We start from the raw sequence: 21,419 nt of genomic DNA, 5'->3' as shown, positions 1-21,419 counted from the left end.
TCTGGAGATGCACATTCCAAATGAATTAATGCTACAAGAGTCCAATAGGATGATCTTTGGGTCCTAGGCTATATTTCGGGAAAAGAAAAGGTTTAAAATAGTTTTAAAAAGCCCCATGTGAAGATTAAAAACAAACAAACAAACAAAAACCCATAAAAAACTTTACCAGCCCCCAGGAGGCCAATAGGTAATGCCATAAATGGAATCAACATTCTTTCTACTCATTTGGTGTAAATTGAGTAGATGAGTGCCTATTTGCAAACTAGCTTAAGTTTTTTATTTCATCCTATATGCCATCAGTTCACTTTTGAATTCCTTTTTTAGTTTTTTTTTTGCATATTCCAAAATCCAACGTTTGGTTTCCAACAGAATAAGGGGATTGAGTTGCAAATGACAAGAAAAATATTGAATGCCAAGCATTACTCCATAAATTAGAGTGAAACTTTATTTACAACCAGTTTAAAACAAAGGAGTAAAAGAAAATGCATGCATGTATAATAAACAGACGACTATTATAATCCTTTCAAAGGGTGGACACCTTTTGAAGAGCCATGGATTTTTTTCCTTTTACCGATCATTTTCACTGAAATGACTTTCAAAGGAAAATCCATACTGTGTTCATTACTGAAATGCTAATGGATACCATAAATGTTTTTGTTGCCCTTGGCACTTCCTCTGATGTTTCCCTCTTAAATTTGTTAAAATCAATAATACAAATGTACTTGTAAATTAAAAGGAACATTCCCCTCTCTTTGGCGATGCAGCGGTGACACCTAGAGTCAGAGTAGCTCCAGTGCAGGTTGCTGCAGGGTTATCTCTGTATAGTATCTCTTTGTTTTATATTCCTACAGAATCTAAATTGGAATAAAATGATTCTCTATTCTCTGATCTTGTGCCTTGATGTGCCGTGGTGCTTCGAACAGTTCTGCCGTGTCTTCTGTCAATAAGGAGATGGAACTTACTCCGTCTTGTGACTCTGATACTACACTGTAGAAAATAATGGGTTGTGGGAGATGAGGTATTGGAAGGGATCACAGCTACAGATATCTCTGTGAGACCTATGGCCTCCACATGGCCCTGCTGTGGTTCAGGTCGTGCTCAAACCTTCTGTCTGTCTCATCCTCAGGAGAGACCAAGGATTGACAGAGGCAGTGGGTACCAAACCCCCTCTCCTCTTCACCTTCACCACCCAGGAAGGTAGCTGGTTGTAGTTCAGCCTTGAAGCTCACAGATGGAAAATCTTGCTATTAGTAATAATCCCGTTTAAGGGTTTTGGGCCAGGGAGAGAGAAAGATGGCTTCACTTTGAGCTCAGTCTAGCTCATGAATGCAATATTTTGCATAAGAGGAACTCAGGAAATGTAATTTTAAGTGGAATTTTCTGCAAATAGAAAACCTCCTGGAATTTTCCATGAAGTGGCAGCAGATTTTAAGGGGAAGAAAATAAGTGTTTTTCCAATTGCTTTGGGTTGGTCTAAGGCATTTTTCACTAATTGCTTCTCGTTGCATTTTGTATTCTTTCCCAACCTTCACTCCCTCTGTTTTAATTAGCAAATTGACATTTTGTATTTTGGTGTGGTCAGTTGCCGTATTTCCAGATGCCCTAACTATTGTGGGTCATATTAAATATATTTTGACCAGTATCATTACTTCCAGTTCCTAGATTTTAATGGCTTAGTTACATATTAATATTTCAGGTTGGAACATCCTCTTCTGTTTTCATAGATGATGTCTTCCCTCACCTGCAAAAATAAAATGACCCACATTTAAATTTAGTAGCCTGATCTAACCATTTACCACTTGAGGAATCTAGTAGAATCCAGATGTGGGTAACGTCTGTATGGGGTCAGAATAAATAGTTCTCCCAATGTTTTTGAGAGTTGGGGGGCAGGGAAAGTGTTCTTGTCATGTTAGAGAAAGAGGAATGAAACTAGTTGTTCACTTGTTCAGGTACCAATGACAGAGGCTGGGCTTGGACTCTAGAATTTAACAATCAACTCTGATTTGTGGAAAAACAAAAACTGTGCCAGAGATATTCTCTACGATAGGTCACATCTATTTCTTCTCCTTTGTCTACGTGGTCTATCACCTTCTAAACTTCAGTAATTTTTTTTTGTTTTTTAATTCTGTTCCATATGATCTCCTTCTTGACAGAGCTTGAAAAGTATTCTCTTTACTAGTGTACTGTTTGGTGAGTGCACACAGGTGGCTCCAACGTCAAACCCATCAGTGACTCAGGGCCAACCTGGGGGTCTGTATCAGGGTCTCTCTCAAGCATGAACATGTTTATCAAAATTACAGGTATACTAAAGTAACGTTACTAACACTTAAAGAAACAAGAATTCGATGTACCCTGTACCAACTAGAAAGTTTGTTTCCTCCAAAAGCAGGTGGAAATTCAGTAGGGACAAGTAAGTGATAGTGCGCTTAGGGATGAAACGAACGACCCAAATTCAGGAGGAGGAAAGACCGGAGAGGCACAAGTACAGTGGAAAAACACACGGACGTCAGAGTTGACCAGAAGCTAAATGAGTCAGTTGTGTAATGCCATCATTAAAACAGGCAAACATGATATTGGAATGTATTAACAGCGGTATAATGAGCATTATCCAGGAGGGAAACCCTCTTACTAATACCGCACAGAGCCAGACTTTTATTTTTGTATTGTGACTGGTTTTGTTCACCATACTTTAAAATGGATGTATAGAAACTAGAAAGGGCCAGAAAAACAACAAAAATGATGAAAGGAATGGAAAATAGACCCTGTAAAGGAGGGTTTGAAGGACCTGGGGTTGTTTAGAGTTGAGAAAGCTGAGTGACTTGATACCTTTATATAAAAGAGCTTTTATGGGTAAGTGCTCACCAATTTGCCAAATCCACAGAGGTTTAAACAAGAGGAAATGAGCTTAAATTAAAGCAGGAGAGATTTTTGGTTGAACGTGAAAACTTTCTTGATTATGAGTGAGATAAAATACCAGAATGAGCTACCAGGATAATTTAGGGTGTCTCCATCCTTAAGAGACTTTTCAAGAAAACAACTACTCATCTGTCACCTGGAGGGTCTTGATGGAAGCAGGGGCCTGGGCCAAGCAACCTTTCTAGAATATTTCCAGGGTTTCCACTCACCTACTACTGTTCCTTCACCTCTGGTGCTACTCTATTAGGTCTTGAAAGTTATTCAGATGTGGAGAAGTTTGGCAGGCAGTCATATGGATCATTTGAGCAAAATAAGGAGGGCAAATAGCCTCTCTATCAAATGTTAAAGTTGGCATGTATGGAATGCAACAGAGCCCAAATATACAGATGCTCTATAGTAATGCTAAAAGTCTAAAATATAATGGATTGGGATGCTTGGATGCTGATATAATTGGCATCTCTGCTTTGGTGAAGAGGGACAAACCAGTGGGATACAACACTGCCAGGATATAACCTCTATAGGAAGTACCAATATGGGTAATATGGCACTACATATTGGGGGGATGGCATAAAAATCTCACCAGAGACAAGGAATACTTTGGAATCTTTTTTGATTGAAATTCCACCCATAACTAAATAACTCAGCAGGAGTTGACCAGTGTGAGGCAGAGAATCAGAAATATTGGATGAGAAACTGAGGGAGCTAGTAGTAGCAGGTAGTATTTTGAAAGAGTTCACATAGATCAGATGAACGGAATGAGAAATGGGTAAAGTTCTTGGATAGGATAAAAATGACTTTTTGGAACAGCTAATCCTATAACTCACAAGAAAAATAATATGCTGGATTAAATTCTGAGTAGTGCTTACTACCTAGTACAAGAAGATATGGGAGAACTACAGTGCAAAGAGGCCACAATAGAATGGATTTTAACATTCTTACTGGAGGAGGCTGAAAAGCCTGAAAGGTTCAACTATAGGATATTTAATTTTAGAAAAAGGAACTATGGAAAAATGCATACCTAAATTAGAAAAAAACTGTAAGGAATTGTTTTTAAAAAAAGTGGCCTGGTAGAAGGCTGGAAACTGTTAAAAACATCATTTTAGATGTCCAGGTAAAGCATGAGCTGCAGTACCAAAAAAAGGGGGGCGGGGAGCGGTTGGCAAGCAACCAAACAGAAAACATATGTGGTTTAGTGGCAGGGAAAAAGAGGTTCTTCCCTTAAAAACTGAAAAGCTCAGCAGAGTGAGAACAGGAAAAATCCATAAAAAATGGCTGCTGGAGTGAAAACTGGAAACTGAAATTAGGCAGACCAAAACGGAGTTTGAAGACCACCTCTCAAAGGACATCAAAGCTAGTAATAAAAGATTCCCTAAAAAAGATACCTTTTGGAATTTTGGGATCATAGGTTAAAAATCACACTCAAGGTTGAAAAGGATATAACTGGGAATCTTAATGAATTCTTTAGTTTGGTCTTTACTGTAGAAGATGTAAAAGAGATGGCCACATCCAAAAATATTTTTCAAACAGGGTGGTCAAAAGAATTGGATCAAATTGTGGTATCCACCTAGGATGTTTTAGACCAAATACATAAGCTAATAATAATAAGTGTGATATTTGTTAAGCACTTACTATGCCAAACACTGCCCTAAACACTGGGGTAGATACAACTTAATCAGGGTCAGACATGTCCCTGTCCCACATGGGGATCACAGCCTAAGGAGGAGGGAGATCCGGGATTGAATTCCTATTGTATAGATGAAGAAACTGATGCATAGAGGAGTTAAGTGACTTGTATAAAAGAGACATAAAAATTAACGGGGCTAATGCATCCTCCCTAATAATTATAATTGTGATATTTAAGTGCTTACTATATGCCCAACACTGCTTCATACTGGGATAGATATAGAATAATCAGGGCATAAACCCTGTCCTATGAGATGTGCAATTGAAGGAGGAAGGAAGATGAGTATTCCTCATTTTACAGATGAGGAAACTGAGGCATAAAGGAGTTAAGTGACTTTCCCAAAGTCACCCAACTGGCAATTGGTGGAATTGGGACTAGACCTCAGCTTCCTGACTCCAACCCATGCGCTCTTATCCCTATGCCATGCTGCTCCTCAGTTAGAACTCAGTCACTTGTTTGCTGAGGGGAAGTTGCAAAATCCTGGCAAGAGTGAGTACCTTATCATTTCAAATGGCCACTGAATGGGAAATTAGACAAATTAGCAATATAATTCCCATCTATTAGAAGGATTCCAGATGTGCTCCCACAATTATAGATTGGTTAACCTCACTCTTATACCTGGAAAATTGGTAGAGGTTATAATCAAGCTTAGGGTTAATGGACACTTAGAAAATCAAACCAGTTGAAGAAAAGACAACATGGATTCCATAGGGGAAATTATGCCTCACTGATTTCCTGGAGTTTTTTAAAGGGTAAATAAACATGGGAAAAGCGGAGAACCATGGCTCTAATTGAGTCTTTCAGAAGGTCTTTGACCGGGTTCCACAATAAGAGTTTTTGTTTTGTTTTGTTTTAACAAAAAGCATTTCGGTTTTCTACTCCAGGAAAATACAAAGGAGGATGGGGGGTGTTAAATGGCCACTTTTCTGTGTACACAGTGATGTAAAGATGGTGCCCCCAAGAGTCAGTTCTAGGATGGTTTTGCTTAACATCTTCATAAATGATGAGGCAGAGGGTGTGTACAGTGAAACCTCCAGATTTGCCAGTGACTCAAAGCTATTCTGGGAAGAGAAATACCATGCAGATTGGGGTAAACTGCAGGAAGACTTTAGAAAACTGAGTAGTCAGAAAATGGTAGGTAAAGTGCAAAGCAATATATCTAGAGAAAAATATTCCAAATTATAACTACATGATGATGGATTCTGAGCTTTGTCAAGATGTAGAAAAGAAATACATCAGAGTTGACTAAATGGATCTGAGATGGCAGCGCTAAGAGCTAACTGATGCTAAGCGTCATCAGGAAAGTGATTCAAAACAATAAGAAAAGCAGTTTTGCCACTCTTTGAAGCCAAGAAATCAGGAATACTGCATACAGCTCTGGTCCTGACACTGAGGAAGGACATAATAGAGCGAGAAAAGGGCAGCCAAATAGTCCAGTGAAATAGTAAAGCTTCCATGTGAGATTAATCTGAAAAGGATAGATAAAGGCTGAGAAGGGATGTAATTGAATCCCTCAAAACTATGATGGCTGCAAACAGGTGAATAAAAAATTGCAGTTCACCCAATCCCCTAACAGCAGCATGAAGGATATCCATTGAAGCTTGAAGGGGGAAAGTTCAAAACAAGCAAGAGGCAACTTCACACCCCTTGGGTGAAATTCAAGGACAAGAGATCCATAATGGATTACCAGAGGGGAAAATTAGAATGAGTCAGGATGGATGATGGAAGGGGTCCACTATGCGATCCTCCGAATGTCCTGGACGGACCACTGGGCAGACCCAATAAATGGCAAGTCTTACAGTCTTTGATTTCGTGCTTCTGCTGACTGCAGCAGAGACATAACTGCCTCCACTGCTTAAACTGAAAGCAGGACCTAATGGGATTCCATTGGTCATAAATTGAATGAGAAAGACCGCAGCCAAAATTTCATGAACACCCTGTTTAATGCAGGACTTCTGGTCAATCAAGTCGTATTTTTTCAGCACTCATTCTGTGCAGAACACTATACGAAGTGTTTAGGACAGTACTGTAGAGTTAGTAGACATGATACTGGCTCTCAAGGAACTCACCATCTTGTGGGAGATCTGGACAGTAAATAAACTACTGGTAGGAGGAAGCAACATAATTTAAAGGTTATATACGTAAGTGCTACTTGGGGGAAGGGAGAATGAGCACCCAAGTGCTTAGGCAACTCAGAAGTGTTGAAGTGGCATTCAACTGTTGTTTAATATTGTTAGGAATGCACCTTTTCTGAACTGATAGAAATCAACTGGGAGAAACTTAGGTTTAAAAAAAATTCCTATTTTGACCATTAAAATCTGTGCAATGTATATGCTCCAATTCAAACTAATACGTTGCTAAATTTGCAGTGATCACTTGCTGTTAATTCATACTTACAGACTCAGGATTTGTTTCCACATATCTCTTAAGGTATAGTTCATGTGCAATTTCCTGAAAAATACGGCGTCCACTCTTCTATTAAAGAGAGGAGAACAAATTAGTTTTGTTTTGAAGCTCAGTTTGGGGGCTGAGAAGGAATGATGGCTATACTTAAAGTAGCTAGTTTTTCAAAAGTACTTGCTGTTTGAAAATTTTTTGTTAAGTATATCAAGTGAAAGCTCCAGCACAAATTGGTGTCATAGCCAGAAGAGAGATTAAACTACTAAATTTTATCCGTTTTTTCTTTTGGCTGAGAAAACTTCTCCTTTTAATTGGATTTAAATGGGCCATTGTAGTGTCCTTGCAGAACTATTAGCACTACATACTGGGCTGGGCTTTAGCTGAGCAGTGAGAAAAACCTTGAAGTTGTAGGTTCAATGAAAACAAAGAAAACCCTTCTTTCACAGTGATCTTGGGTCAATTCAAGAATAAGCAACCCATTATGAATAACGACAGGGAAAATTTAGGCTATAGAAGGGAAGAGTTCGGGATATTAGAGTGATTCATAAATATTAGGATGGCTGTTTTGGAGGGCAGCAATCACAGAGTTTCCCAAAGCGTTCGCTTGCTACTGCCAGAGACCAAATACTGGAATAGGTGGATTGTTGATCTGACCCAGTAATGGCATTATTTATAGACTTTGTTAATGTGTTCCTGGTGAGACACTCTATCTTCACCCATCACACTGCTTCCTCATGCCCCGGAACCTTCCGCCTTGTTCAGCTACATTAATTGCTATTCCTTCTCTTCTGTACTGCATACTCTGAAAGTATATATCGCTTAAGAAATGTAGGAAATAGTAAAACAAGATTGAAAGGCTGTTAACATACTTTGTTCATCTGTTGTGGTTCTTCATCCATTCCTGTTTTCCTCAGTATTTTGAATTTTGACTGCCAAAAATAAGAAAACATTTAAAAATACAGATGTTATATTTTCTAAAGATTTACAACAAATATTTTGCTGCCTAATATAAAACTCAAATATTTCTTTTTGAACTTATATGTTGGCAAATGAAATACCAAAAGAATTAATGTCACTGTCATTATGGAATAAAGGTTTGTGTACCATATATATTTACATATGTACACCCCCCTCAAGTAGGTATTAGACTTTGAGACTTTTTTCCTTGGGTGGTTGAAGTTGGAGCTGCTTTGCCCCACCAGACTGGGACTAAAATGACTGACAATCTTTGTTCAAAATTATCAAAGACAAGTACGAGATTAAAAACTCTAGCCAGTCCCCAGTGAGAGTTTTGTGGAGGCCCCGGTAGCTATGATGCAACCAAATTCCTAAGCAAAACAAGATCAAAATCAGGATTTCAATCAATGGCATTTATTGAGTGCTTACTGTGTGCAGAGCACCATACTGTTTAATCAGCACTGCGAATAGGAGAAGGATCACAACAGAAATTGCAGAAGTTTAGCTTTACAAAGTGTTTATCCAAAGCCACTGAGGTCAAAGACTGCCAGGGCCATGCGGATGACCTGACTATCACAAGTCAAACACATGCGTTTTGACCATGCGGCTTGCCTAGCTGAAAGCTTTGTTTGGGGAAAATGGGAGAAAGGGCTCAGTCTAAAACGCTTCTCCCCCCACCCCCACCCCCACCCCCAAACACACACCCCACACACACACCCCCCCACACCCCCCCCACACCCCCCCCACACCCCCCACACCAAATTAACTAATCCTAACTTCATTTTCACCCCAGGGCAAAAGACATTCTTTGCCACATGAAGTTCTCTTAAGGCTGGATCTTAGGGGAGCAGGGAGGCAGAAATCACACTACAGTAAGGCCAAAACTAAACCTACAGCCTCTTCCTAGCTAGCCCCTCCGCTCCCAAAATGGGAGGTGGGCCTTTCCCACTATTGACAGAGAGCAGAGGAGACAACCTCCTCCCAGAATCCTCCAAATGATTTTGGTAGTGGGTTGGGAAATAGTTTGTCCTCCCATCAGGCCTGCGAAGTAGTGGTCACACAGTAGAACCTTATCCAGATTGATGGTGAGAATTGCGTGGAATTAGATACCCATTTGTTTATACTCATCCCATGTACTACCACCTTATTAAAGATTTGTTTTAAAGGCAATGTCTAATCTTATTGATAATATTTTAGTAATGCAAATTTTACACCTTCTGAAAAACTACCCTAATTATGGCACTCAGAAGTGCTGCAAAATAAAGTGCAAATTGGGAAACCTAGTTAATGATGCTTGCAATTTGTGCAGAGGTGAAAATGGTCTTCTCATTGAAAATGCTGAAGCCTTAAGGAAAAACCCAAAGGAAAAAAAGTAAATTTAACTCACTCTGTAGAGGATTATGAAGGTTGCAAATAGGGCAATGATATATAAAGACAGCAGTGATGATAGGGATATTAGGAGCTTATGTTCTTTATCGCCGAGAAGCTTAGTCCCTTTTTAAATAAAAAGAGAAACAAATATAAAGCACATTCTCACCAGAGCTCTTTACATATATATATATATATATATATATATATATATATATATATAAAGTTATAGAGGAAAAGATAGAGGGGGTAGCTTGGATTTACTCTGGCCTCTCAGGTTAGGATCTTGGAAGGGTCCCCTTGCTCAATAGCTATCTGAATATTAAGAGATAGGACCATTTCCAATTCACCAGCTCTTCGTGTAGTCTCAGTTCGAAAGTTTGTTAACTTAAAGAATTGAGAATTGTCTGCAGTTAGATGAATCCTGTGTTAGTGATTAAAAACACCAGTGTTGTACAGGTAATTACATAAGATTAGATGGACACAGCAGAATATTTTTAAGTGATTTGTTGTACCATACTTCTAGACTGTAAGCTCCTTCGTAATAATAATAACAATAATGGTAATTGTTAAGAACTTACTAAGTGTCAAGCACTATTCTAAGTGCTGGGGTCGATACAAGCTAATCAGGTTGGACACATTCCCTGTTCCTCATGGGGCTCACAGTCTTTATTCCCATTTTACAGATGAGGTAACTGAGGCACAAAGAAGTGAAGTGACTTGCCCAAGGTCACACAGCAGACAAGTGGAGGAGCTGGGATTAGAACCCATGACCTTCTTCCTCCCAGGCCCGTGCTCTATCCACTAAGCCATGCTTCTTGTGGGGAGGGAACGTGTCTACAAACTTTCCCAAGCAGTTACCACAGTGCTCTGCACAAAGTAAGCACTTGGTAAATATGCCTGAATCAAAAGAAATCACACCCAGGCTACGTAGAAATTTTACTAGTTGAGTCAGGCCATAAATGGACAAGTTTAAGCAGGTTTATGGATTCATCTGGGTATGATGGGACATGAGGAGACTGGGTGTGGGAGAACTCATCTCTGTGCAGGGCTTATTCATGTTAGGGACGTTGTCATTTGTGCACAAACTTCTTGGAATTTTAAGCCTAAGTGGAACAAATCTGGTCTATCTTCACATTTTGTATTTTCCCCCCGTGTAAGAGGAACGGTTACTTTACGTAGGACATAGCTGAAGTCAGCAAACCACAGGAACATGTGCAAAGTAGCAATGAGGTAAAATTTTGGGGTAACCCATTACTTTGAGGATCTGTTTCCCACCAGATATAGCATTGCAGATTTCAGTTATCTATTCCTTTTCCATTCCCATCATTAAAGGGGCTCCCTTTATAGATGGAGTATCTGCTTGTAAAGCAGAATGCCCATGTGTTTAAAAAGTTCTTCTTCTTTTTTATCCACATTTCTTAATAAACAATTCACGCAAGCACCCATGTTTTGTTGGCTTTGCCTTTGGAAATTTAAATCACATATAAAAGATGACAAATAGATCATTAAAAATTCCAAATAAAAGTCATGGATTGCAATTCAGAAATTTTTTTTTTTGGCCTGCAAAATTCTCTTTCTAAACAGTTCCATAATTTTTAAAACAATAGCGAAATAATTTTTATTGCAAAGCTTGATGATCCAGCTTTGCGGTCTTGCCACCAAGTTTATTGCCCCTATAACTGGAGCCATCCACTAGCCTAAGAGGCTGTAACTGTGCAGTCTATGAATCCCAGCCTGCCTGGGAGTGGCTGTGAGGACTAAGGGAGTCTCTGATAGCCCTGAGCTTGATCCCATCTTCTAGATGTGTGGGTAAAGAGTTTTGAAAATCTCTGCAGCCCAGAAACTCTCCAGCCCTAGGAAACATTCTAGGCTTAGTGTTGTCAGGACAGGAGCCCCAATCCCCCAATTTAGTTTGGAGTTGCCAGACCAATGATGGAGATACTCTCTCACAAACCCCTTTCTCCGGCTTTCTTCATTCCCCTCCTCCATACAAGCAGCGTGGCTCAGTGGAATGAGCGCAGGCTTGGGAGTCAGAGGTCACCGGTTCGAATCCCAGCTCTGCCACTTGTCAGCAGTGTGACTGTGAGCAAGTCCCGTAGCTTCTCTGTGCCTCGGTTCCCTCATCTGTAAAATGGGGATGAAGACTGAAAGCCTCACGTGGGACAACCTGATTGGAGAAGCAGCGTGGCTCAGTGGAAAGAGCACGGGCTTTGGAGTCAGGGCTCATGAGTTCGAATCCCAGCTCTGCCACTTGTCGGCTGTTTGACTGTGGGCAAGTCACTTAACTTCTCCGTGCCTCAGTTCCCTCATCTGTAAAATGGGGATTAAGACTGTGAGCCCCACGTGGGACAACCTGATTCCCCTATGTCTACCCCAGCGCTTGGAACAGTGCTCAGCACATAGTAAGCGCTTAACAAATACCAACATTATTATTAACATTATTATTACCCCAGCACTTAGAACAGTGCTGTGCACATAGTAAGCACTTGTCAAATACCAACATTATTATTATTACAAGCAAGAGCAGAATCTTACTAAAGTCCTATCTCATGAATTAAGGGAAAGATGTTAATTTCTTCAGTAAAGTGCATTTTTTTCATGTCAAGGTTAACAAAATATCTGAAGTTTGACCGTATGCACGATTTGGCTCGGATCTGGTTGTTTGGTTTTGCTGATCCTTATCTAGAAAAAGTATTGAAGTAGAAGAGTTTGAGCACCAAAATGTACTTATTGGTTTTAATTACCATCTCAAGTACCCCCATTGTGGGTGGAAGCAAAGTTGAAAGATGGCTAGCTTTTAGATCTGGTTCCATCCTCCTTTTGATGAGTTTTCAGATCAGGCCCTTAGTTAAATGGATTTATTTTCCCCATCGTTTTCAAGTGAACTGAATTAATTTTTTAGTAGAACCAGAATTTTTGCACAATGGATATTACAGTGGTTTGAACTGAAATAATTCATAACTGACCTCTTACCACCAGTATTGTTCCTCCTCCAGTTTGCTTAGAACCCGGTTCATCTGATTCTGGAAATGCTATTCCACAGAAATAAATTGCACTGTCATTTAAACTCACTGCTTTAACAGTGAGGGAAGCTTCATTTAGGTTTGTTAAACCAGTCAATGTAAATTTTCCCATGTCTCTTGAACATTGGTTTAGGCATAAATTCTCAAGTTGGCGAGTGTGTTGGCGAAACCACAGAACCGTGAGTGGGGAACTGGGGCATCCAGAAGCAGAGAAATGGCACTGTATGGTTACTTCCTGACATGTGTAGTCCACTTCTAAGAGGGAGGGCTGTCTAACAGTAACTTGACAGGCTTTTGTCGAACCTGTTGAAATAAACAAGAAATAGCTTTAGGAGGGAGTGCTTTGGGTTTTTTTCCTCTTTGTTTAGCTGCTCTCATATTTTAGATTTTTATTTTGGAGAGGGCCAGAGTCCTCTTTGCCACATGCCTGCTTTGTGACCTAAGGCAAGTGATTTAACTTCTCTGCCTCAGTTCCCTCCTCTGTAAAATGGGGATTAAGAATGTGAGTCCCATGTGCTATGCACACAGTAAACAATAAATACGATTGAATGTTTGATGTGAGACAGGGACTGTGTCGAACCTGATTAATTTCTACCTACCCCAATGCTGTAGATAGTGCTTGGCACATAGTAAGTGCTTAACAAGTACCATAAGTATTATTCTCCTATTTTCTCCTCCCACCAGATTTAGGCACAAAAGTGCCCAAAATCTGTCTCCCAGGTTTTAATTAGCAATTTTTCCTGACATGAGCATGGTAGTCCCATAAGAAAAGCCTGCAGGAGTTCCCCACTATGAAATGGCCTGCCCCCGACTCTTTGGATAGACATGAGTGATTATTAGGTAAATTGGAGATTTAGTATCACTTATTTAGGAGTGGACTAATCTCCAGAGAGGAAGTTTGGGGAAGGAAAATTTGAATTGGCCCAAATTGAATTTTTAATTCCTACTTGGTTATATGTTTGGGGGCAAGGACTCATACCAAATTTGGCCCCTATAACAATAAATAAAACTGAAAAATAATCTGTGTCATTGGTTCTTAGCCATAAGAGTATTTTCTAGACTGAAGTTCCTCCAGGCTGGAAAAGGATTTGAGGCCAAGTGCTTCAATTAATAATGATAATAATGATGATGGTATTTGTTAAGCACTTATTATGTACCAGGCACTCTATGAAGCTCTGGGATGGATACAAGCAAATCGATTTGGACTCAGACCCTGTCCAGTGTGGGGCTCACAGTCTCAATCCCTGTCTTACAAATGGGGGAACTGAGGCCCAGAGAAATGAAAGGACTTGCCCAAGGTCACACAGGTGACAAGTGGCAGAGCCAGGATTAGAAACTGAAATAGTATGCCAGGCATAAATACAGTTTCTGGTGCACCAATCTGTCTGACCCAAGCTATAAATGCAGTGACCAGAGAAGATAACAAAAGGAAAATAATCATCCTAGACACACACATAAATAGCCTTAAAGGAAATCAAAGATTGTCAATCGATCAGTTGTATTAATTGAGTGCTTACTGTATGCAGAGCACTGTACTTAAGTGCTTGGGAAAGTTCAGTGCAAGAGAGTTGGTAGACGCTTTCCTGCCCACAACGGGCTGGCTGTCTAGATGGGAGAGACACATTAAAATTAATTATGGATATAAGTGATGCAGGGTTGATGGAGGAGGTGAATATCAAGTGGTTAAAGGGTACTGATCCAAGTATGTAGGTGATGTAGAAGGGGATGGAGGAGGGAAGGAGTAGGAGTGAGATTATCATAGCTAATCTGTTTTCATTGCTTTTACTCACCAGACTATTCTTCCTATTCACTAAATGCAACCCCTTTTACTGAGATAATTTAACTTTCTACTCAGGTCTAATTAAACCAGAGTTTTGCGGTCCAAATTCACTAATCTTGGGTTCTGAGCACAATGAAGTGATCGCTTTCTGTAGTGACTTGTGACTATGCGAATCAGTCATTTGGTGGAGTTGAGCACCTGGTGTGTGCAGAGCACTGTACTGAGGGTTTTGGACAGTTCACCAGAAGCACAGGATAGGGTCTGTGCCCTCTGGTGATTTACAGTCTAATGGGAGAGAGTTCAAAAGGACTACTCCAATGGTAATGATAGTATTAAAAATAATAATAATCCCTTGGGTTTCTACACCACTTTTATGTTCCAAAGAGCTTTCATATGTGTTATGCTTTTAATATATTTGTGAGAAAAAGAAAGGTCCTTATCCCCTTTTAAAGTTGAAAAAGTTGGGACCCGCCACTTAACCTTATGGGCTGCAGTTTCCTCAAATGTCAGAAGCTGAACCCAGAACACTTGACTACCAGCCCCTTCACTAGCCCACACTCCCTAAAAGAAGGTGAACATTCAGAGTTTCCAATAATTACATCTGCCATTGGTGGCACTACATTTTTTTCTCTAAATTGAGAAATATTTTTAAGGAAGAGAAGTTTGAGCAGATGCCGCCCTACAGTCGGCTCGTATGAAAGTTCCCGAAAAGTCCTGTAGAAGCTGCTTACACTACTTTTTAAATTTTATAACATTTAAATGCAAATATCAGGCCAAATTAAATTCAGACACAAAGATTATATCTTCACTAATGTTTAGAACAGTACCTGGCACATAGTAAGTGCTTAACAAATACCATAATTATTATTATTATTATTACTATTATGTGAAATAAGATAATGAACAACTACTTTCCCTACAAAATTTTGGGAAATAAAATCATGTGGGAACAAATTGGAAAAATATATTTTCTTTCCAGTTCTGAAAAATATGAAGTGTTTCAACTCCATTTTGTGTGAAGGCTTCTATCTCTGCATGGAATCTTAAAATAGCCTTCCTTATTGCTGCCTAGAGCAAATATTTTCTTTACGTGTTATAAATGTATTTTCCTGGCTTTAGTTAAGTATACTTATTTGAATTAGTACAAAATTAAAAAGTATTTTCAGATTGACAATAAAACAGTTGGTTCCTTGTCGCCAGGGAACATATCTATCAACTTGGTAATATTATACTATCCCAAGCCTTTAGAACAGTGTTCTGCACACAGTACTCAATAAATAAAATTGATTGATCAACTTATTTAATTTGAAAGTCAAAATAGTTGTATTTTATTTTCCACTGTGTAATAGATATTTAATATTTAACATATTATAGAAAATAAACCCCCAACATATAGCAAAAGAAAAATGCCAATTGATTTAAATAAAAGGAAAGAGTGTCTTACCAATATTGGATAAAATGAGGTTGATTTTCAGAGCAAGAATGATCTTAACATGGTTCATGGTGTCCATTTTATTAGGTGTTTCTTTAGAAATGACCCAGTTAGGGTTTTTGTATGAGTAGGAACTAAGGGGAGGGATGTGAGTGGAAGGGGTGGAGGAAATGTAAGGGGAACTCTAACCAGGAACCATATTCAGAAACTTTCTGAAATTGTGTAAACATTTGAAGCCGCAGGATTTCATCATTGAATTTGTGATTTCAGTGTTGAGTTCATTTTGGGGTGCTGTAGGTTGGGGTTTTTTTCTCCTTGTTAGATAATCCTTGGATGTATCAACCAATTGTGGTATTTGCTTACTGTGAATAGGGCACTGTACTGAATGCTTGGTACAATAGTTGGTCGACATGATCTCTACTCACAAGGAGTTTACAGTCTGCAGGGGTAGACAGACATTGAAATAAATTGCAGAAAGGGAAAATAGAGTATAAGGATATATACATAAGTGTTTTGAGACTGGGATGAGTATCAAAGCCCTAAGTGGTTACATAGGTGACACAGAGTAGGGTGATAGAGGAAATGAAGGCTTTTTCATTCATTAGCATTTATTGAGCGCTTACAACGTTCAGAGCACTGTACTAAGCGCTTGGAATGTACACAGGGAAAACCTCTTGCAGATGTGATTTTAGGAGGGTTTTAAAAGTGGGGAAAGAGGTGGACTGTCAGATATGAAGAGGGAGGGAGGGAGTTCCAGGCCAGAGGCAGGATGTGGGCAGGGGATCGGTGGCAAGATAGATGAGATTGAAATACAGAGAGCAGGTTAGCGATAGGTGAGTGGAGTGTGTGGATTGGGTTGCAGTAGGAGATCAGTGAAGTGAGAGAGAGAGAGTTGATATAGTGCCTAAAAACATGAGAGAATAATAATAATTGTAGTATTTAAGTGCTTACTGTGTGCCAGGCACTGTACTAAGTGCTGGAGAAGATGCAAAAAGCCACGTGGCTCAGTGGTAAGAGCCTGGGTTTGGGATTCAGAGGTCATGGGTTCTAATCCCTGCTCTGCCACTTGTCAGCTGTGTGACTTTGGGTAAGTCACTTAACTTCTCTGTGCCTCAATTCCCTCACCTGTAAAATGGGGATTAAGATTGTGAGCCCCACTTGGGACAACCTGATCACCTTGTAACCCCACCCAGCGCTTAGGACAATGCTTTGCACATAGTAAGTGCTTAACAAATACTGTCATTATTATTAGTATTATACAAGGTATTTGGGTTGGACACAGTCCTTGTCCCTAATGGGGCTCACAGTCTTTATCCTCACTTTCAAGAGCAGCTTAGTACAGTGCTTTGCACCCAGTAAGCACTCAGTAAATATGGCTGAATGAATGAATTTAACAGATGAGGTAATTGAGATAAAGAGAAGTGAAGTGACCTGCTCAAGGCCACATAGACAAGTGGTGGAGTCAAGTTCAGAACACAGGTCCTCTGACTCCCAGGCACAGGCTCTCGATCCAGTTGTGGGCATGGCCCAGCCTCATGAGTTCATCCTTGCATGACTCAGCCGTTTCTGCTGCTGGGCAAAATTATTTTTCCTTTTTTATTGACACCCAATGCCACTTCCCTCACCAGTTGTTCCAGGTGTTTAACTCCATCCTCAAACTCCCTGTTCCCCTGCCTCCCCCATCTCTTCCCCTTAATGACCTGACCACCTATTTTATTGAGAAAATTGAAATTATCAGGTGTGATCTCCCTTGTTCCCTTCCAGTCCCTCCCTCCTCCTGCCCCTTCTTCCACTCTCCCATCTTGCCCAGCAGTATCTCAAGAGATCTCCTGTCTTCTCAATATTCACCCTCTCCACTGTGCATCCATTCCCATCCCTTCACACCTTTTCAAATCACTTCTTCCTTCTTCCCTCCATTACCACCATCTTCAACTATTCTCTCTCTAGTGGCTTCTCCCCCAAAGAGTGGCTTTCAAATAGGCTCATGTCTCCCCTATCCTAAAAATACCTACCCTTGACCCCACGGCTCCCTCCAGTAATTGCCCCATCTCCCTCATACCATTTCTCTCCAAACTCCTTGAGCGAGTTGTCTACACCCACTTTCTCAATTTCCTCTCCTCCAGTTCCCTCCCTGGTCCTCTTCAATTGGGCTTCCATCCCCTTCACTCCATAGAAACCACTCTCTCAGAAGTCACGAATGCTCTCCTTCTTGCTAAATCCAACGGCCTCTACTCCACCCTAATCCTTCACGACCCCTCAGCTGCCTTCGACACTGTCAACCACCCCCTTCTCATTCATTCCATCGTATTTATTGAGCACTTACTGTGGGCAGAGCACTGTATTAAGTGCTTGGAAAGTACAATTCGGCAACAGAGACAGTCCCTACCCAACAGCGGACTCACAGCCTTCTCCTGGAAACATTATCTGGTTTTCGTCTCACTGACACTGTCCTCTCCTGATCCCCCTCCTATCTCTCTGGCCGCTCATTCTCGTCTCTTTCTCAAGCTCCTCCTCGTTCTCACCCCCTAACTGTGGGAGTCCCTCAAGATTCAGTTCTAGGTCTCCTCCTATTCTCTGTCTACACCCTCTCTCTTGAAGAATTCTTTCACTCCCATGGTTCCAACCACCTTCTCTATGTAGGCGATTCCCAAATCTACATTTGCAGTCTTGATCTCTCACCCTCTCTGCAGTCTCGCATTTCCTCCTGCCTTCAAGACATCTCTACTTGGATGTCCCACAATCAAACTTAACATGTCCAAAACAGAACTCCTATCTTCCCACCCAAACCCATATCTTTCCCCTGATTTTTCCATCACTGTAGTCAGCATTATCCTTCCTGTCTCACAAGCCCATAACTTTGGCGTTATCCTTGACTCATCACCCTCGTTAAGTCTATCACTAAATCCTGTCAGTTCAACCTTCACAATATTGCTAAAATCCACCTTTTCCTTTCCATCCAAACTAACACCTAATCCAGTTCTTTGTCCTATCCCACCTTGATTACTGTATCACCTTCCCTGCTGACCTCCCTGCCTCCTGTCTCTACCCACTCTAGTCCGTACTTCACTCTGCTGCGTAGATCATTTTTCTTTAAAAACATTTAGGCCATGTTTCCCCACTCAAGAACCTCCAGTGATTGCGTATCCGCCTCCACATCAAACAGAAACTTCTTTCCATCAGTTTTCAAGCACTCAATCACCTTGCCCCCTCCTACCTCACTTCGCTGCTTTCCTATTACAGCCCCGCTTGCACACTTTGCTCCTCTAATGACAACATACTCACTGTATCTCATATACCTCACCGCCTAATTCTTGCCCACATCCTGCATGGAGCCCCCTCCCTCTTCATATCCAGTGGACTATTACTCTCCCTGCCTTCAAAGCCTTATTGAAGGAACATTTCCAAGAGCCTTTCCCCGATTAAGCCATCATTTCCTTTTCTCCCATTTCTTTCTGCATCATCCTGATTTGCTCCCTTTAGTCACTGACCCAACCCCATCAGCTGCAGAGCACTTAGGTACATATCCATAATTTATTTATATTAATATCTGTTTCCCCTCTTCCCGCCCCAGACTGTAAGCTCATTTTGGCAGGGAATGTTTCTACCAACTCTGTTATAGTGTTCTTGTACTCTCCCAAGTGTTTAGTACAGTGCTCTGCTTACAGACTCTGTAAATATGATTGATTGATTAAAAACCAATGGTAAAGGAGTTTCTGTTTGGAGGGGGATGGGTAACCACTGGAGGCTTTTGAGAAGTGAGTAAACATGAACTGATAGGTTTTTCAGAACAATCTGGGCAGCATAGTGAAGTATGGACTGGAAAGGGGAGAGAGAGGAATCAGGGAGGTCAGCAAGGAGGCTGATGCAATTGGCAAGGCGGGAAATGATAATTGTTTGGATCAGCTTGGAAGCAGTTTGGATGGAAAGGAAAGGATGGATTCTGGAGATTTTTGTGAAGGGAGAGACGACAGGATTTAGTGATAGATTGAAAGTGTGGCTTGAATGAGGGAGGTGTTGAAGAAAATGCCAAAGGTATGAGCTTGGGAAACATGGAGTGTGGTGGTATTGCCAATGATAACATAGTGCTGTCACAGGAAGGATGATGTTTAGGTGGGAAGATGAGGAATTCTGTTTTGGATATGTTGTTTGAGGTGACAGGGTGATGTCCAAGTAGCGATGTTCTGAAAGCAGGAGAAAATGTGTAACTGCAGAGAAAGGGAGAAGTCAGGGGTGGAGAGGTAAATTTGGGAATCATCCACTTAGAGATGGTGGTTGAAGCTGTAAGAGCGATTGAGTCTCCAAGTGAGTGGTTGTAGATGGAGAATAGAAGGGGATCCAGAACTGAATCTTGAGGCACCTCCACAGTTAGAGGGTGAGAGGTAGAGAAGGAGCCTGCGAATGAAACCGAGAAAGAGCGATGAAAGAGAAAGGAGAACCAGAAAGGAGAGCGTCAGTGAAGCCAAGGTTAGATAATGTTTCCAGGAGACGGGGATGATCCACAGTCTCGAAGGCAGCAGAAAGCAGGTGAGTGTGGATGAGTTCTAGATATAGTACTGAGTACTTGACATTAAAAAGCAACAAATCCAAATTATGAACACTTTACATTGACCCATCTATTCAATGAATCAATGGTATTTGAGTGCTTAGTGTATGCAGAGCACTTTACTCAGTACTTGGGAGAGTACAGTACAGTTAGTAGACAGAATTTCTGTCTTCAGGAGCCTTCAGTCTAGTGGGGTAGAGTGAGTGTAGATATTTTATATGTAATTGTCTAGTAAAATACCTTAAATTTTTCAAAACTGAGCTAACAGTTCAAGAGTTTTATTTTTCTATTTTTTCCCCCAGTAGGTGGCAAGTGGGAGAAACCCTCGGAACTTTTGGAAATCAAGGGGCAAAATTGGGAAGAACAAGTGAACAGCCTGCCTGAAGTTTTTAGAAAAGCTGGTTTTGCTATTGAAGCTTTTACCAGATTGCCATACTTATGTGAAGGTGATATGTATAATGACTACTATGTATTAGATGATGCTGTCTTCGTTCTCAAGCCAGTGTAAACATGTGAAGTTAAGAAGTCTCCAGAGTCAAACCAAGAAGCAGCCTCTAAAAGAGGTTTTTGATTTAATGATTTTGAAAAGGGAGGGAATTTTGGGATTGACATTCTGAATATCATGTAAGAATTTTAAAAGCCAAAATACTAATGTATTTCTTTGTAGTATGTTAAAAGGACAGTTTTTTTAAAACTGACTCTTCAGTTGAGAATAATTTTTACCAAGTTTTAACCCGACCATGCAGTCCTCAACCCAACAATAATGGAAGATATTTTTTATACTTAACCACAATAGGGACTCATAACCAGATAAAGCAATAGTCATGATTGCACACAATCATTGTATGGATCGTTCTTAATCAAGTGAAGACCGGCAATAAAGCTGTCCATTCAGTTCCAAACATTGTTGACTATGAAGTGTTGCAATGAATTTTCTTCCATGTTAAGAAATTACTTTCTCTGTCATCCTTCAGAACATGTTTTTAATCATGCTAATAAACTTTTTTTGAGATTAATTTTCTGTTTGAATTCATTTAAAGTTTAAAAAGGATCCAAAATGTATGGAAAATTTGCCAATGCCATTGAAAACATACTTCGGTTCCAAGAGCATTCTGAATATTTATGTTTCATAAAAAGTAGAATCAATCAATTAGTGGTATTTATTGAGCGCTTACTGTGTGCAGAGCAGAGTACAGTACAATGGAGTGGATAGTCATGCTCCCTGTCCACAATGAGTTTGGAGCCTACAGGCAGAGGATAAAACCTTCCTTAGAACCGAGGTTGTCCCAGTAACAAAAACGAAAAGAAAATCC

General features: G+C 40.3%; 2 protein-coding genes across 2 annotated transcripts in view; one reads left to right on the top strand and one right to left on the bottom strand.

The window, feature by feature from the left end:
* The window catches only part of METTL9 (methyltransferase like 9), a 51,344-nt gene extending 30,222 nt beyond the window's left edge, over nt 1–21,122 (top strand). The window contains exon 5 of the mRNA XM_029057556.2: nt 20,409–21,122. Coding sequence (XP_028913389.1) covers nt 20,409–20,614 — 206 coding nt within the window. The 3' untranslated portion in view covers nt 20,615–21,122. The remainder of the gene's footprint in view (nt 1–20,408) is intronic.
* On the bottom strand, nt 424–15,661 carry IGSF6 (immunoglobulin superfamily member 6). The gene is made up of 6 exons (XM_029057557.2): nt 15,576–15,661; nt 12,295–12,654; nt 9,345–9,451; nt 7,870–7,929; nt 6,998–7,075; nt 424–1,741 (listed from the first exon to the last, which is right to left on the bottom strand). Exons 1-6 carry the CDS (start codon nt 15,640–15,642, stop codon nt 1,685–1,687), a joined length of 729 nt encoding a protein of 242 aa, XP_028913390.1. The 5' UTR covers nt 15,643–15,661; the 3' UTR covers nt 424–1,684.
* Nucleotides 21,123–21,419: the final 297 nt, after the last annotated feature.

This window comes from Ornithorhynchus anatinus, chromosome 2 (genome assembly GCF_004115215.2).
Source record: "Ornithorhynchus anatinus isolate Pmale09 chromosome 2, mOrnAna1.pri.v4, whole genome shotgun sequence".
Lineage (NCBI taxonomy): Eukaryota > Metazoa > Chordata > Mammalia > Monotremata > Ornithorhynchidae > Ornithorhynchus > Ornithorhynchus anatinus.
This window is presented reverse-complemented; position numbering and strand designations above follow the sequence as displayed.

Excerpts from the sequence above, each read along its gene's own strand:
- IGSF6 (XM_029057557.2), bottom strand. The coding sequence starts at position 15,642 with ATGGACACCATGAACCATGTTAAGATCATTCTTGCTCTGAAAATCAAC. Across the intron at positions 12,655-15,575 it reads CCTCATTTTATCCAATATTG|GTTCGACAAAAGCCTGTCAA; the intron begins GTAAGACACTCT and ends TTATTTCAACAG. Across the intron at positions 7,076-7,869 it reads AACCACAACAGATGAACAAA|AAGAGTGGACGCCGTATTTT; the intron begins GTATGTTAACAG and ends TCTCTTTAATAG.